General features: G+C 43.1%; 1 protein-coding gene across 4 annotated transcripts in view; it reads left to right on the top strand.

Annotated features, from left to right (window-relative positions):
- Positions 1 to 18,764, top strand: part of taok3a (TAO kinase 3a) — a 270,675-nt gene that overhangs the window by 196,322 nt on the left and 55,589 nt on the right. For all 4 annotated transcript variants that reach the window (XM_061932585.1, XM_061932564.2, XM_061932575.2 and 1 more), the window contains 2 exons: positions 1,433 to 1,630; positions 18,134 to 18,259. In XM_061932585.1, the coding sequence (XP_061788569.1) occupies positions 1,433 to 1,630; positions 18,134 to 18,259 (324 nt within the window). The remainder of the gene's footprint in view (positions 1 to 1,432; positions 1,631 to 18,133; positions 18,260 to 18,764) is intronic.

Here is an 18,764-nt window from a genome sequence, read left to right as displayed (position 1 = left end):
CTGACAGACTTATTCAAAGTGGCTTGAAAATGACAAACTAATTAGCACGGTGTGTTTATCTTGCAGGTTAATAAACATCATACTTGCCAACCTTGAGACCTCCGATTTCGGGAGGTGGGGGGTGGGGGGTGGGGTGGTTGAGGGCGGGGCTAAGAGGGGAGGAGTATATTTACAGCTAGAATTCACCAAGTCAAGTATTTCATATATATATATATATATATATATATATATATATATAAAGAAATACTTGACTTTCAGTGAATTCTAGCTATATATATATTTATTTTATTATATGTCTTAATAAGGTTATCCAAAAAAATAGTGCTCGATACCGTAGTAGAGCGCAATATATGTATGTGTGGGAAAAAAAATCACAAGACTACTTCATCTCTACAGGCCTGTTTCATGAGGGGGTTCCCTCAATCATCAGGAGATCTCCTGATGATTGAGGGAACCCCCTCATGAAACAGGCCTGTAGAGATGAAGTAGTCTTGTGATTTTTTTTCCCACACATACATATATTTATTTTATTATATATATATATATATATATATATATATATATATATATATATATAAATAAAAGAAATACTTGAATTTCAGTGTTCATTTATTTACCGTACACATATACACACACATAACACTCATCTACTCATTGTTGAGTTAAGGGTTGAATTGTCCATCCTTGTTCTATTCTCTGTCACTATTTTTCCAACCATGCTGAACACCCTTTCGCAGGTACCCAGAAAGGTTTCGAGTACCACCAAAAAAACGGAATCTCTGAAGACAGTATACAAATCTGTGTTAAGTGTGTACAAATACTGTTTGTATAATAAGCATGTTATTTTTTACAAATGAGGGTTAAGAGTTCAGTTCTAAAAAAAAAGAAAATAATGTGGCTAAATACAGTTTTTTAATTGAGCTGCTGCATTTTTTGGTTGGGTTGTTTATTTATTTTGAGCAACTTCTATACATTTCAAAAAGGGGAGGAATGTAATAGAGTGATCTATGTTTGTCTGTTGCCATCTCCTGGTGAATGTTGGCTATAGCGTACTGGGGTTACTTTTTGGTTGGCCAACGATTTACGCGGTGTTGCGCACCTGACGTCACTCAGGTCCGCATGGAGCTGGAGGGGGCGTGGCTTCCAGCTCCGCCTGAATATCGGGAGATTTTCGGGAGAAAATTTGTCCCGGGAGGTTTTCGGGAGAGGCGCTGAATTTCGGGAGTCTCCCAGAAAATCCGGGAGGGTTGGCAAGTATGATAAACATGCATGATTAAAAGAAAATGGATTTGTTGCACATACTTCAAAGGACATCAAGGCGAAAATGTCCCCATTCGTCGTTCCACACACAAACGCCGACGACTGAAGGGTTGTGCTTTCAGTGGGACCCTGGACGGTCCTGCGTGTAAAACTTGTGTCTGTCACCCAACAGGACAGCGAGGCGGCCAGCTGCAAGATGAACAGCCTGGGCAGCAACCACTCGGTGCCCAGCACATCGGTCAGCACGGGCAGCCAGAGCAGCAGCGTCAACAGCATGCAGGAGGTGCTGGACGACAGCTGCTCCGACATGACCATGATGCACCCCCAGGACTACGGCAGCACCCTGGATTCCTCGCCGCAGGCCAAGAAGGTACGGCGACCTATTGGCTCTTAACGTTAAAATATACCATTTAAAAAAAAAAACAACAACCATGTTTCACTGCAAAAAGTCAGTGTTCAAAAACAAGAAAAATTAAAGCTGCAAGCAGCATTGGTCGGGCCCGCGTATTTGGCAGGTGCTAGTCCTAAGTGTCCCAATACTTTTGTCTACTTTTAGTCTGAAGTGTCCCAAGACTTTTGTCTAGTGTACCTACCTTGTCTGCATTGTGTGGGCACGTTGGTGCTTCCTGCTTTTAAGCAGCCATCTTAAAAAAACAGCAGCGCAGCAGCATCAGCGCAGCGGGTCTTTGAAGGGTCATAAAATCAAAACCGGAGCAGTTAGAAAAAAAGTGCTTCTGTCATTAGTTTGAAGGCGAAACGACAAACGCGCTCAGAGGAGTTAGTTTTTGAAGGAAGGTGACCGGTTTTTACAAACAATTTTGAAGGGGGAATAGCGAACTTCCTGTTGATTTTTGCTGGGGGTTGTCAATTTATGAAATGTAGGTCTAAGTGAGACCTACGGAGAGGTTTTTGTTTCATGTCTCTCCGACCTTCCCATTGGGAGTTACAGGCAGTTTTGTCATTTTTTTCTTCCGAGGAGCAGTTTTTTCTCCGTTTTATTGAAAAATTGCTCTAGAGCGCAATTTTTAAATTTGGGGTTAGGTTTTTTTTATTAGATCGCAATTTTTGCCAGTCCTGATGTGTGCGTTCAGTTTGGTGAGTTTTCAAGCATGTTAAGGGGGTCAAATTACAGCTCAAAGAGGCAAAAGTTACTGTTTTTAGTACTTTTTTGTCTTGAAGGGGGAATTGCCAACTTCCTGTTGATTTTAGCCCGACAATGTACTATTATGAAATGTAGGTCTAAGTCAGACCTACATAGAGGTTTTTGTTTCATGTCTCTCCGACCTTCCTAGTGGGAGTTACAGGCAGTCTAGTTTTTTCTTTCCTAGGGGGCGCTAGAGCGCAATTTTGAGTTTTGTGGTTCGTTTTTTTTTTTTTTAAAAGGCAATTTTCGCAGGTCCTGATGTGTGGGTCAAATATGGTGAGTTTTGAAGCATGTTAAGTGGGTCAAATTACAGTTTAATGTGGCGGCGGAAGAATAAAGAATAATAAAACCTTACAAATTCAATAGGTCCTTATGTCCCATTGCATAAGGACTCCCTTTGGGAGTCCTTATGCAATGGGCCATGCAGGCCCTAATTAAAGCTGCAAGCAGCGATGGACGGGACCGACTTAGACGGCACATAAAATCCCAACCGGAGCAGTAATTAAAACTCTTTTGTCATCTTTTAATCAGAAGGGTTCAATCTCTCTCCTGTGCTAGTTTGAATCCGACACGACAAACCCGCTCAGAGGAGATAATGTTTGAAAAAAGTTGACCGGTTTTTACAAAACTTTTGTTTTGAAGGCAGACCGGGGTGGTGGTTCCTCTCCTTAAGAAGGGGAACCGGAGGGTGTGTTCTAACTATCGTGGGATCACACTCCTCAGCCTTCCCGGTAAGGTCTATTCAGGTGTACTGGAGAGGAGGCTACGCCGGATAGTCGAACCTCGGATTCAGGAGGAACAGTGTGGTTTTCGTCCTGGTCGTGGAACTGTGGACCAGCTCTATACTCTCGGCAGGGTCCTTGAGGGTGCATGGGAGTTTGCCCAACCAGTCTACATGTGTTTTGTGGACTTGGAGAAGGCATTCGACCGTGTCCCTCGGGAAGTCCTGTGGGGAGTGCTCAGAGAGTATGGGGTATCGGACTGTCTGATTGTGGCAGTCCGCTCCCTGTATGCTCAGTGCCAGAGCTTGGTCCGCATTGCCGGTAGTAAGTCGGACACGTTTCCAGTGAGGGTTGGACTCCGCCAAGGCTGCCCTTTGTCACCAATTCTGTTCATAACTTTTATGGACAGAATTTCTAGGCGCAGTCAAGGCGTTGAGGGGATCTGGTTTGGTGGCTGCAGGATTAGGTCTCTGCTTTTTGCAGATGATGTGGTCCTGATGGCTTCATCTGGCCAGGATCTTCAGCTCTCGCTGGATCGGTTCGCAGCCGAGTGTGAAGCGACTGGGATGAGAATCAGCACCTCCAAGTCCGAGTCCATGGTTCTCGCCCGGAAAAGGGTGGAATGCCATCTTCGGGTTGGGGAGGAGATCTTGCCCCAAGTGGAGGAGTTCAAGTACCTCGGAGTCTTGTTCACGAGTGAGGGAAGAGTGGATCGTGAGATCGACAGGCGGATCGGTGCGGCATCTTCAGTAATGCGGACGCTGTATCGATCCGTTGTGGTGAAGAAGGAGCTGAGCCGGAAGGCAAAGCTCTCAATACCGGTCCATCTACGTTCCCATCCTCACCTATGGTCATGAGCTTTGGGTTATGACCGAAAGGACAAGATCACGGGTACAAGCGGCCGAAATGAGTTTCCTCCGCCGGGTGGCGGGGCTCTCCCTTAGAGATAGGGTGAGAAGCTCTGTCATCCGGGGGGAGCTCAAAGTAAAGCCGCTGCTCCTCCACATCGAGAGGAGCCAGATGAGGTGGTTCGGGCATCTGGTCAGGATGCCACCCGATCGCCTCCCTCGGGAGGTGTTTAGGGCACGTCCGACCGATAGGAGGCCACGGGGAAGACCCAGGACACGTTGGGAAGACTATGTCTCCCGGCTGGCCTGGGAACGCCTCGGGATCCCCCGGGAGAAGCTGGACGAAGTGGCTGGGGAGAGGGAAGTCTGGGCTTCCCTGCTTAGGCTGCTGCCCCCGCGACCCGACCTCGGATAAGCGGAAGAAGATGGATGGATGGATGGATTGTTTTGAAGGGGGGATTGCAAACTTCCGGTTGATTTTTGCTGGGGGTTGTTAATTTATGAAATGTAGGTCTAAGGGAGACCTACATAGAGGTTTTTGTTTCATGTCTCTACGACATTCTTACTGGAAGTAACAGGCAGTTTTGTTTGCTTTCTTCCTCGGAGCAGTTTTGTCTGTGTTTTCTTCCTAGGGGGCGCTAGAGCGCAATTTTGAGTTTTGGGGTTTAGTTTTTTTTATTTGATTGCAATTTTCGCCAGTCCTGATGTGTGTGTCTAGTTTGGTGAGTTTTGAAGCATGTTAAGGGGGTCAAATTACAGCTCAAAGAGGCAAAGGTGACTGTTTTTACAAAACTTTTGTTTTGAAGGGGGATTTGCAAACTTCCTGTTGATTTTTGCTGAAGAAAATTGATGTATGAAATGTAGGTCTAAGTGAGGCCTACGTGGAAGTTTTTGTTTCATGTCTCTACGACATTCGTACTGGAAGTTACAGGCAGTTTTGTCTGTGTTTTCTTCCTAGGGGGCACTAGAGCACAATTTTGAGTTTTAAAGTTTTGTTTTTTTAATAGATGGCAATTTTTGCCAGTTCTGGTGTGTGTGTCCAATTTAGTGAGTTTTGAAGCATGTTAAGGGGGTCAAATTACAGCTCAAAGAGGCGGCCGGTACAATAATAATAAAACCTTACAATTACAATAGGGTCCTCTGTCCCAAAGGGACATTGCGGTCCCTAAAAAAATACAAAAATGAGGGGTATTTTATTTGAACTAAGCAAAATTATCTGCCAATAGAACAAGAAAATTTGGCTTGTTGCCAAAAATACCTTAAAATAAGTATATTCTCACTAATAACAAGTGCACTTTTCTTGGTAGAAAAAAAGAGAAATTTTTGCTCAATATGTTGAAAAATATTCTTAAATGAAGTAAATGCTAGTGCCATTATCTTGACATAATGATATGCGCTCGGCATTACAGTTCTTAAAACCTGCAAACTTATACTAAAACATACCTGCCAACTACTCCGGTTTTCCCGTAATCAGTACGGTTTTCATCAACCTGTTACGGTTGCAGTGATAAAAAATACGTTTTTTCATTAATTAAAAAAAATTTTTTTTTAAAGTTTTATTCACGAAATCGCGTAACAACAATGACAATCGACACTGCTTCCCGTAACTTCCTATCGAGCCATTCCGAATGCCATGCGCGAGGCTATTTATAGCACCGCTGCCAAGCACGAGGCACCAGTTGCCATTGTTTCCAAACGAGCGAACGATCATGGAATCAGCCGGAGAAAAATCGCAAACGAGTCTTAAACCGAAAAGGAAACTGCAGTCATTCCGTGAAGAATATTCAAAAGCCTATCCGGGAATAATTATCCGTTCCAAAAAGGGTGAAAACTACGCGAATTGCACCTTGTGCAGACAAGATTTTTCGATCGGACACGGAGGAATTAGCGATGTAAAAGACCACGTTGGGACAAAAAAACACAAGTCTAATGCCGTTGCTAGCGATACAAGTGGAAAACTTTCAACGTTTTTCGTCGCCCAAACACATTCTTTGGATGTGATAAATGCCGAAGTTTTATTTACGGAGGCAATAAATTGAGCATGGACTTCCAATCGCACTGGCTGATCACATGGGACAGTTATTTCGGAAAATGTTTCCCGACTCGAAAATTGCCAAAAAATATGTATGTGGTCGAACCAAAACATCAAACATTATTCAGTGTCTTGGTGGTTATCAAAGAAATAATCACATAATATTGAAAAAGCATAAGGCATTGATTGAATGGTATAAATATTTAATTTATCATGAGAGGAAAACAAATTTCTTTTTTTAGTATTTTAGATGTTAAAATTTATACTCATTTATTGTAACTACCAAAATACAGAAGTATGTCCTTAATATTTTTGAAGTGCTATTTCTGTTGAAAAGTTAAAATGATTACATTAGAGATGTGATGTGCCACTTTTCAAGTGTCTGATGGCTTAAATTAATTTTCATTAATTTTTCATATTTTGAATTCTTTTGAAAGGCTTACAAAAAAAACTACATTTGAATTGTAATTCCATGCTATTGACAGGACTATTAATTTTAATGAAGTTAGCTTACCATGTTTACAGTATGATAATTGTGATAGAAATGTGAATTTTAGGCACAGAATATTTTTTACAATTGAACAAGGCAGTAGATTATACAAGCTTGGACAGAAAGTTAATAATGACACCAATTTTTTTTTTTAATGGAATTGTTTAGTACTGTTTTACCATTTGTTTACTGTAAAAAGTGTTTATACTGTTTATACTTTCAATTAACAAATTGAAGTCTTGTGAAAGGTTGACAGGATAACTGGCATTAACTGTCAAAATAATTTCAAACTATTGAAGTTAGCTTACAGAATAAACATGTCAATCAACCCATATGATTTTTGCTGTAATATTTTTTGTTTTGAAAAGTCACTGTGACTGATAGAAAAGTGATGGTTTTAGCAACATTTTAACCTGTCTGAATGCAATCAATCATTTTGCGTCAGGGGGCTTCGCCCCCCTGAACCCCCCACCAGGACTTTGTCCTGGACCTACCGGGTTCTGCGGCCCCTGGACTCTGGCTACTAGGTTTTTCTGATTCCAAAAGTTGGCAGGTATGCTAAAAACTAATTTATTGTTCTTAATGGAAAGGCAACAAGGCAACCGCTTGTTACTCTTGGGGTCTCCTAGCCCAGGGGTCGGCAACCCAAAATGTTGAAAGAGCCATATTGGACCAAAAATACAAAAACAAATCTGTCTGGAGCCGCAAAAAATTAAAAGCCATATTACGTACAGATAGTGTTTCAAGAGATATAAATTGAATTAAGAGGACTTAACGGAAACTAAATGAGCTCAAATATAGCTACAAATGAGGCATAATGATGCAATATGTACATATAGCTCGCCTAAATAGCATGTTAGCATCGATTAGCTTGCATTAATGCGGTGACCAAATATGCCCGATTAGCACTCCACACAAGTCAACATCAACAAAACTCACCTTTTGTGCATTCGCGCACAACGTTAAAAGTTTGGTGGACAAAACGAGACAGAAAAAGAAGTGGCATAAAACACGTCCTAGAAAGTCGGAGAAAGTTATACATGTAAACCAGGGGTGCTCACACTTTTTCTGCAGGCGAGCTACTTTTCAATTGATCAAGTCGTGGGGATCTACCTCATTCATATATATCATTTACATGTACTTATTTATGAAATATATGTTTTTGTTAACAAATTAAAGGTGTTTAATGATAATACAAGTATGTTTAATACATATAGTTAATATTGTTAACAAGTAAAAGGTGTTTAAAGATAATGCAAGCATGTTTAACACAGTTAATATTGTTAATAAGTTAAAGGTGTTTAAAGATAATACAAGCATGTTTAACACATATAGTTAATATTGTTAACAAGTTAAAGGTGTTTAAAGATAATACAAGCATGTTTAACACATATAGATTCCTTTCTTTCATGATGACAAGAATATAAGTTGGTGTATTACCTGATTGTGATGACTTGCATTGATTGGAATCAGACAGTGGTGCTGATAATGTCCGCATTTTCGAATGGAGGAGAAAAAAAGTCCTCCTTTCTGTCCAATACCACATGAAAGTGGTTGGTTTTTGGCATCTTATTTGTCCAGCTTCCGTACTCCTTTGTATACACTTTACAAGAAATACATTGTCGGCAAACTCCGTAGCTTGCTAGCTTGTGCACGCCAGCTTTCTGAGACTCTTATTTTGTTAGCGCAGGCAGGATGAAGCAGAGCTTTTATTGTGCAACTGTGCAGTCGGTCTTTGGAGTTTTGACGACAGGTACGGCGCCAGAGTCTGTTGAAATAAAGTGTTTCTCGCCTTCCTGTCGGTAATTTTAATGAGCTGGCAGCAGCCAGCGTCATCTCAGAAGACCCTCGGGTGCCGTGAATGTCAATCAAGTGACGAAGGTGACGTCATAGTGAAGATTTATGATCGCTCATTTTTAGGACTATTTTTTTAATGCCTGGCTGGTGATCGACTGACACACCCTCCGAGATCGACCGGTAGCTCGCGATTGATGTAATGAGCACCCCTGGACTAGACGTATATCAGCATTCGTCACACACACACGTCAACCAATAAAAATTTGGCGGGGGCGGGTCATGGCAGAAGTGCATTGTGGGAAAAAAAAGATGCTACCTGTTACTACTTCCGTACCTATGAAAATGTATCATTTCAACATTGGCGGTAACTTATAAAAACCGAGAAGGGCTGAACAAAAATGGCACTGAAAAGGAGACTGCAGGTTACAAGCTGGAAGTAGTGAAATATGCGGCAGAAAACGGCAATCGAGCAGCAGAAAGAAAGTTTGGAGTAAGCGAGAAACTTGTAAGGGACTGGCGAAAAGCGGAGGCTGCTCTTACTGAAATGAAGACAACTAAAAAAGCTAATCGCGGGCTAAAAAAGCTAGGTGGTCACAGCTCGAGGAACGAATTCCTAAATGGGTGATTGGACAACGTGCTGCCGGGAGAAGCTTGTCAACCGTACAGTTGCGTCTCCACGCCCAGGTCGTTGCCAAGGAGATGAATATAAATGACTTTGTTTGCTCCTTTGCGCTATCACAACATTGGTTGTGTTGTGCAGCGTACTCGTCAAACAAAGGGAGCAACATTTTTACTTCCTGCTCCTCATAGACTCCAAACCATTATTCCAACCATCCATTTTCTACCGCTTATTCCCTTCGGGGTCGCGGGGGGCGCTGGAGCCTATCTCAGCTACAATCGGGCGGAAGGCGGGGTACACCCTGGACAAGTCGCCACCTCATCGCAGGGCCAACACAGATAGACAGACAACATTCACAGTAGAAAAAAAATTGTTTTGACAAATAACAGCTTCTCTCCAATTAGCGCCTGCATCCAATTAACGCCTCGTCGTCTGTGCACTTTAGCTACTTAAACGCACCGGCGACAATTAGCGTGTCTACTAGAGATGCGCGGATAGGCAATTATTTCATCCGCAACCGCATCACAAAAGTCGTCACCCATCCGCCATCCACCCGAACTAACATTTTATCAAAACCGCACCCGCCCGTTGTTATATATCTAATATAGACGATGCAAGGCATTAGTGAGGTTATAAAGCTTTTGCCTGTTAAAGAAAGGAGACTGATCCAATGCAGCAGAGACATTCAATGCGTGCCACGCTGTCACGGCCCAGACGCACACCAGTGCGCAATCATCTGGGAGCCGCGCTGAGCGCACCTCCAAGCGCGCTCGCGCCACTCAAACTGCTGCGTTCTATCTTGTTTTAACATCCTGTGGCACTCTTCTGGGATCACGGCGGACGAAACTGCTCATGCTCAGGGTGTTTGTGGAGGTTCGGGGTTTTGCACAAATGTGATGCACCATGTTAGATGTCCCGGTTTTGTGACTGTCGTAGACATAAACAGCGTCGTAGCTCTTGCAAATCACGTAGCCAGCATTACTATCATCCTGATTTACAACCTCATAAAAACGAGTCCACGCTGAACTTTTCTGGCCTTTTTTTTCCCCTGGTCTTTAGTATTCCCTTTTTTAGCTTGTCGCGTACCACGTTTGCTGCCGGCGTTGCCATCTTTTTTTTTTTTCTTCTTCTGTTGTGGCATATGCTGCAGGTGCCTGCTCGTTTTTCGTATGTGGGTAACAACATTTAACTATGTATATATATTTCCGAATTGGTTTAACTGCCACCCGCCTCAATATATTTAAAATCTAATTTTTTTTAATTTCAACCGCCCGACCCGCGGATAAAATCAAATTTTTTTTTATTTCAACTGCCCGACCCGCGGATAATCCGCGGACTCCGCGGTTGTGTCCGCAAATCGCGCATCTCTAGTGTCTACGCTATCTGTTGTCAGCGTTACGTTCCTTTAAGAAAAACATATAGGCCACATTTGTACGTGTTACCTAGCACCACATGACCCTCAGTTTGGACGTCCAACCTCACTTTTGAGAACGTCGGCGTCCACCTGAGCGCTGAAGGAAACATCCCAAGTGTGTTTATCACAACCTCTTCATAGTAAAACCCCCTCCCAAGCCCTCCGCCCTCGCCGCAGTAACCACGGCAACCATCCACACGGTCATCAGAGAGCCGTGCAGATCAAGTTCATAACAACAGTCGCCTCCAGAACAAAGACGGCGTCGTGTTGTTGACGTGTGTCTCACTCGCATACACACACCGTCTTTGTGTTTACACAGCTGATCCCTGAAGATGGCACTTTGTGGACATCACCTGCAAACCTGCTTAATTGTCACTGAGGAACTATGCATTGCTCTATTAATTCATTTATGTTGAAATTAGAGATGTCCGATAATGGCTTTTTTGCCGATATTCCGATATTGTCCAACTCTTAATTACCGATTCCGATATCAAGCGCTACCGATATATACAGTCGTGGAATTAACATCGGGGGCAGTACCTCTGGATTGGCAGACCGGGGTGGTGGTTCCTCTCTTTAAAAAGGGGAACCGGAGGGTGTGTTCTAACTATCGTGGGATCACACTCCTCAGCCTTCCCGGTAAGGTCTATTCAGGTGTACTGGAGAGGAGGCTACGCCGGATAGTCGAACCTCGGATTCAGGAGGAACAGTGTGGTTTTCGTCCTGGTCGTGGAACTGTGGACCAGCTCTATACTCTCGGCAGGGTCCTTGAGGGTGCATGGGAGTTTGCCCAACCAGTCTACATGTGTTTTGTGGACTTGGAGAAGGCATTCGACCGTGTCCCTCGGGAAGTCCTGTGGGGAGTGCTCAGAGAGTATGGGGTTTCGGACTGTCTGATTGTGGCGGTCCGCTCCCTGTATGATCAGTGTCAGAGCTTGGTTCGCATTGCCGGCAGTAAGTCGGACACGTTTCCGGTGAGGGTTGGACTCCGCCAAGGCTGCCCTTTGTCACCGATTCTGTTCATAACTTTTATGGACAGAATTTCTAGGCGCAGTCAAGGCGTTGAGGGGATCCGGTTTGGTGGCTGCAGGATTAGGTCTCTGCTTTTTGCAGATGATTTGGTCCTGATGGCTTCATCTGGCCAGGATCTTCAGCTCTCACTGGATCGGTTCGCAGCCGAGTGTGAAGCGACTGGGATGAGAATCAGCACCTCCAAGTCCGAGTCCATGGTTCTCACCCGGAAAAGGGTGGAGTGCCATCTCCGGGTTGGGGAGGAGATCTTGCCCCAAGTGGAGGAGTTCAAGTACCTCGGAGTCTTGTTCACTAGTGAGGGAAGAGTGGATCGTGAGATCGACAGGCGGATCGGTGCGGCGTCTTCAGTAATGCGGACGCTGTATCGATCCGTTGTGGTGAAGAAGGAGCTGAGCCGGAAGGCAAAGCTCTCAATTTACCGGTCGATCTACGTTCCCATCCTCACCTATGGTCATGAGCTTTGGGTTATGACCGAAAGGACAAGATCACGGGTACAAGCGGCCGAAATGAGTTTCCTCCGCCGGGTGGCGGGGCTTTCCCTTAGAGATAGGGTGAGAAGCTCTGTCATCCGGGGGGAGCTCAAAGTAAAGCCGCTGCTCCTCCACATCGAGAGGAGCCAGATGAGGTGGTTCGGGCATCTGGTCAGGATGCCACCCGAGCGCCTCCCTAAGGAGGTGTTTAGGGCATGTCCGACCGGTAGGAGGCCGCGAGGAAGACCCAGGACACGTTGGGAAGACTATGTCTCCCGGCTGGCCTGGGAACGCCTCGGGATCCCCCGGGAGGAGCTGGACGAAGTGGCTGGGGAGAGGGAAGTCTGGGCTTCCCTGCTTAGGCTGCTGCCCCCGCGACCCGACCTCGGATAAGCGGAAGAAGATGGATGGATGGATGGAATTAACACATTATTATGCCTAATTTTGTTGTGATGTCCCATTAAACCAGTGCTTTTTAACCTTTTTTCAGCCAAGGCACATTTTTTGCGTTGAAAAAATGCGGAGGCACACCACCAGCGGGAATCATTCAAAAACAAAAAACAGTTGACAGTAAAAAGTCGTCGTCGCAATTGTTGGATATGACTTTAAAGCATAACCAAGCATGCATCACTATAGCTCTTGTCTCAAAGTAGGTGTACTGTCACAACCTGTCACATCACACCCTGACTTATTTTGCTGTTTTCCTGTGCGTAGTGTTTTAGTTCTTGTCTTGCGCTCCTATTTTGGTGGCTTTTTCCCTTTTTGTTTTTGGTATTTTCCTGTAGCAGTTTCATGTCTTCCTTGGAGCAATATTTCCCCGCATCTACTTTGTTTTAGCAATCAAGAATATTACAGTTGTTTGTATCCGTCTTTGTGGGGACATTGTCGATTGTCATGTCATGTCCGGATTAGGGAATGTCCCGATCCAGGTTTTTGCACTTCCGATCCGATACCGATATTGTTTTTGCACTTCCGATCCGATACCGATACTTAGTTGTCAGAATCATGTTGAAAAGGGTTTTAGTACTCTTGATAACAACTAGCCAGCTGAATTAGGGGAGTTTGAATAATACACAATGGTTGGTAACAAGAAAGTGACCTGTTTATTCAAGGATAAACACAAAATAGACAAAATTATACATGACAAACAGAAATGGCATCATTGAACTAGGGCTGGGCGATATGGCCTTTTTTTAATATTGCGATATTTTAAGGCCATATTGCGATACACGATATGTATCTCGATATTTTGCCTTAGCCTTGAATGAACACTTGATGCATATAATCACAGCAGTATGATGATTCTATGTGTTTTGATTGATTGATTGAGACTTTTATTAGTAGGTTGCACAGTGAAGTACATATTCCGTACAATTGACCACTAAATGGTAACACCCCAATAAGTTTTTCAACTTGTTTAAGTCGGGGTCCACTTAAATTGATTCATGATACAGATATATACTATCAGATATATACTATCATCATAATACAGTCATCACACAAGATAATCACATTGAATTATTTACATTATTTATAATCCAGGGTGTGGAGGGTAAGTGTCAAAAAGACAGCCAAAAGAGTTTGATATGAGAATAAATCTAAAGTTAAAATATAGGGTAGAAATGCACCCATTTGCAGGAAATGTAGTCTTGATTTTCAACATTTTCTTTCAAGGCTTGCATGTCTACATTAAAACATTCTTCTTCATACTGCATTAATATATGCTACTTTTAAACTTTCATGCAGAGAAGGAAATCACAACTAAAAAAAATCACTAATTTTTTCATACGGTGTTGATCTGGAAATTTTTGCCTCGGCATTTTGATGGTGTGGACGTGTGGCACCGAATGGAGATAAGCGTCTCGACAGACGTTACAATATTTGAACAATGATGACGAAAAGTGTTTTCTCTGTCGTGTCCGTGTGTCGGAAATTGTTATGCGCTTATTTTTTTATTTGATTTTGTGCGTGGCATATAATTACTATTAGCAGAGGACGCTTAAACAGTGCGCAATTGCACAGGCGAGCACCTTAGAGGGAACGTTGGTCACACGGCTGCGCTAGCATCACAGCTAACGTTAGCCATGCTGCTACCTCTCTGCTGGGAGAGGGCGTATACGTATGTGACGTATGACGTGACAGTTTGTGATGTGTGTAAGAAGGTGCGCTTGCTGTCTGTGAGAGGGAGATAGAAAAGAGTGAGAAGAGCCTGTCGTGTAATGCCAGCAGCTAAAAGCAACTGCGTGAGAATCCACAGACCTGTGGATGTGTTGAAGGTGTGCTGGAAAATGCGCAACGGAAATTAGGGAGCAGTAGAAAAGTGGAATGTATTATTTAAATAGGTGCGTTGGAAAACACGGAGCAGAGTTTTTTTTAACTGGATCTGGATCGGCATTTTCTCATGCCTTGCCGATACGCATTTTTTGGCAAATATCGGCGGCCGATCCGATCCAAATATTGGATCGGGACATCCCTAGTCCGGATGTACATTGCCTTTGCTCCACAGTAAGTCTTTGCTGTCGTCCAGCATTCTGTTTTTGTTTACTTTGTAGCCAGTTCAGTGCATGTTGGATCCACTATGGACTGGACTCTCACAATATTATGTCAGACCCACTCGACATCCATTGCTTTCGGTCTCCCCTAGAGGGGGGGGGTTACCCACATATGCGGTCCTCTCCAAGGTTTCTCATAGTCATTCACATCGACGTCCCACTGGGGTGAGTTTTTCCTTGCCCGTATGTGGGCTTTGTACCGAGGATGTCGTTGTGGCTTGTGCAGCCCTTTGAGACACTTGTGATTTAGGGCTATATAAATAAAGATTGATTGATTGATTGATTGATAGCCTTCCCTACGCTTTAATGCCTTTTCTTAGGGGCACTCACCTTTTGTTTGTATAGACAGCACCGACACTCAACAACAACACATCATTTGCAGACTATAATTACTGGTTTGCAAAAAGATTTTTAACCCAAATAGGTGAAATTAGATAATCTCCCTCGGCACACCAGACTGTATCTCACGGCACAGTGGTTGAAAGACACTGCATTAAACAATGTAACAAGGTTTTCCAAAATAAATCAACTCAAGTTATGAAAAAAAAGCCAACATGGCACTGTCATATTTATTATTGAAGTCACAAAGTGCATTCTTTTTTTTAACATGCCTCAAAACAGCAGCTTGGAATTTGAGACATGCTCTCCTTGAGAGAGCATGAGGAAGTTGAGGTGGGCGGGAGTTAGGGGGTAGCGGGGGGTGTATATTGTAGCGTCCTGGAAGAGTTAGTGCTGCAAGGGGTTCTGGGTATTTGTTCTGTTGTGTTACGGTGCGGATGTTCTCCCGAAATGTGTTTGTCATTCTTGTTCGGTGTGGGTTCACAGTGTGGCGAAATATTTGTAACAGTGTTAAAGTTGTTTATACGGCCACACCTCAGTGTGACCTGTATGGCTGTTGACCAAGTATGCGTTGCATTCACTTGTGTGTGGGAAAAGTCGTAGATATTATGTGACTGGGCCGGCACGCAAAGGCAGTGCCTTTAAGGCACGCCCCCAATATTGTTGTCTGGGTGGAAATCGGAAGAATGGTTGCTCCGGGAGATTTTCGGGAGGGGTACTGAAATTCGGGAGTCTCCCGGGAAAATCGGCAGGGTTGGCAAGTATGACTGGGAGACGCAACTGCTCTGTACTTATCCTTACGTCCATGTAACACTCCCTACAGCGGCGTTTTAAAAAGTCATACATTTTACTTTTTAAAACCGATACCGATAATTTCCGATATTACATTTTAAAGCATTTATCGGCCGATATTATCGGACATCTCTAGTATTTATTGCAAATATAGTCAGGCAGACAGTTGCTACGACCAATGGGAGACCGGGCTTTCTGCTCCACCGCTCCCAGTCTGTGGAACGCTCTCCCTGACCACCTGAGGGAACCACAGACTGTGGATTTTTTAAAAAGGCTTAAAAATTCTTTTTGAAAAAGCCTTTTTTTTTTTATTATATGCATACTCGTTGTAGCTATTTGGCTGTTCTAGTTTTTATTTTTATTTTTTATTTTTATTATCTTTTTATTTTTGTTTCTTTAATACACTGTACCACTTTGAGGTTGTTTACTCAATGTAAAGTGCTTTTTACAAATAAAATCTGTTATTATTATTATTGTAAAATGTGGCTGACCTCAGTGAAAGATCTGACCAGCTCCTTTATTATAGGGCACTTATTTTCCAGTTTTGCACACATTTCCAATAATTTCATAAATGTAGAACCTTTATTTAGCCGGATAAGAAACCCATTGAGATCAAGATCTCTTTCAATCCAATCCAATCCAATCCACTTTATTTATATAGCACATTTAAACAACAAAATGTTTCCAAAGTGCTGCACAACAATATTAAACACAATTAAAAACAATAAAAAAATAAATATGATTAAAAACAATTTCAAAGGGTAAAACCAATTAAAACAGTAAATAGAAAGCAAAATTTTAAAAACACAGAGGACAACAGAGGACCACACAACTCACGTAGTGTTAAAAGCCAGAGAATAAAAGTGGGTCTTAAGACGAGACTTAAAACACTCCACTGTGGGAGCAGTTCGAATATGGAGGGGCAGAGTGTTCCAGAGCTTAGGGCCGACCACAGAGAAGGCCCTGTCTCCCCTGGTTTTAAGTCTCGTCTTGGACACCACGAGCTGGAGCTGGCTCTCGGACCTCAGAGCGCGCGCAGGATTGTAAGTTTGGATGAGGTCCGAGATATACTGAGGTGCCAGTCCATGTAAAGCTTTAAAAACAAACAGCAAGGTTTTAAAATCAATTCTAAAATGAACAGGGAGCCGGTGCAAACTCTCAAGGATTGGGGTTATATGCTGGCGTCTCCTGGCCCCTGTTAAAAGTCGTGCTGCCGCATTCTGGACTAACTGCAACCGGGAGAGAGCTTTTTGGCTAATGCCAGCATAAAGTGCATTGCAGTAGTCCAGACGACTTGAAATAAAAGCATGCACCACTTGTTCAAAAAGGTTAAAAGATAAAAACGGTTTTACCTTTGCTAAAAGACGAAGATGATAAAAACACGATTTTAAAACGCCATTGACTTGTTTGTCAAGTTTAAAATGGCTGTCTATAGTGACGCCATGGCTGGTGACTTTGGGACGCACATAATTTTGCAATGGTCCCAAGTCAGTGAGGGTCGGACCAAACACTAAAATTTCCGTTTTTCCCTCATTCATTATTAAAAAATTCTGGGCTAACCAAGCCTTGACGTGGCATAGACAGTTGAGAAGGGGTGTCAGGGGGCCGTGGCCTTTTGAAATAGGCATATAAATTTGGCAGTCGTCTGCATAAAAGTGATAAGACACTCCATGCCTCTTAAAAATCTCTCCAAGAGGAAGAAGGTACAGTGCAAACAGGATGGGGCCTAGAATAGATCCCTGGGGGACACCACAGTAAAGCGGAGCAGAAGAAGAAGTGGCGTCCCCCAGCCTGACAGAGAAGGACCTTTCTGACAGGTAGGATCTAAACCACTCTAATGCAGTCCCCCTGACACGCACACAGTCTCTCAGGCGATCTAAAAGAATTGTGTGGTGGACTGTGTCAAAGGCAGCTGTAAGATCTAAAACCACTAAAATGGCAGAGCTGCCAGAATCCGATATTAAAAGCAAATCATTAAAAACCTTTAAAAGTGCAGATTCAGTACTGTGCAAAGCTTTGTATCCAGACTGAAATGGATCTAAAGTGCTATTTTCATCTAAAAAAAGGCTGTAGTTGCGCCAAAACACATTTCTCCAAAATTTTTGACACAAAAGGTAATTTAGAAATGGGCCGATAATTTGACAAACTTGTAGGATCAAGACCTGTTTTTTCTTGGCCAGGTCACAGGGGTGACCTGGCCAAGAGGTCACCAGCACATGTCACAGAGAAGTTTCAAAAAAGTAATACGTTATTTCCCATTATATTTATTAATAAATATAATGGGAATTAATGTAGCTGTTTCTTATTACAAATGCACTGTTTTGAAAAGTTGCAAGTAAGAAACTTGTATTTATTCAAACGAAAAGAAATGTAAAACTGCGTCAATATACATAAATTAATGGTACATAATCGAATCTCAGCTCCTGAATCGTGATCGTAATGGCATCACAAGGTGCCCACCTCTAAAAATAAGTACAATAACAAAACGAAAAATTATTTGTTGTGACTTAAGGACACATTTAGCATTTTCACTTCGTTGAAATTTGCTCTTCGAGGGAAGGGTGCACTGTGACGAGACAAAAACATTTAACATTTTGTCTCATTGGGTTTATTTAATGGCAGGACCACCAGTACAACTGGGACGAGGGCATCCACAGGGACCACCGGCTGACCTCCTTGGACAAGAGCAGCCAGGCCCAGAGCTACAAGAACCAGGGCCGCTTTGCCACCATCAAGTCCGCATCCCTGGTGAGTTCTCTCTCTTGAAGACGCCTTATCTTTTTGTCTTTTTGTGTGCGTGTCAAGTCTGGAAGCATCCTATTGATATAGCAGGCGGCCGTCAAAAAACTGCTCCTCCTTCCATCAACACCTGTATGTTGGACCCAGCCAATCAGTATTGTCAGGTTCAAACACTGATGACATCTATTAAAGGGGAACATTATCACAATTTCAGAAGGGTTAAAACCATTAAAAATCAGTTCCCAGTGGCTTATTATATTTTTCGAAGTTTTTTTCAAAATTTTACCCATCACGCAATATCCCTAAAAAAAGCTTCAAAGTGCCTGATTTTAACCGTCGTTATATATTTTCCTGTGACGTCACATAGTGATGCCAACACAAACAAACATGGCGCATAGAACAGCAAGCTATAGCGACATTAGCTCGGATTCAGACTCGGATTACAGCGGCTTAAGCGATTCAACAGATTACGCATGTATTGAAACGGATGGTTGTAGTGTGGAGGCAGGTAGCG

Source organism: Nerophis lumbriciformis, linkage group LG03 (genome assembly GCF_033978685.3).
Source record: "Nerophis lumbriciformis linkage group LG03, RoL_Nlum_v2.1, whole genome shotgun sequence".
Taxonomy (NCBI): domain Eukaryota; kingdom Metazoa; phylum Chordata; class Actinopteri; order Syngnathiformes; family Syngnathidae; genus Nerophis; species Nerophis lumbriciformis.
This window is presented reverse-complemented; position numbering and strand designations above follow the sequence as displayed.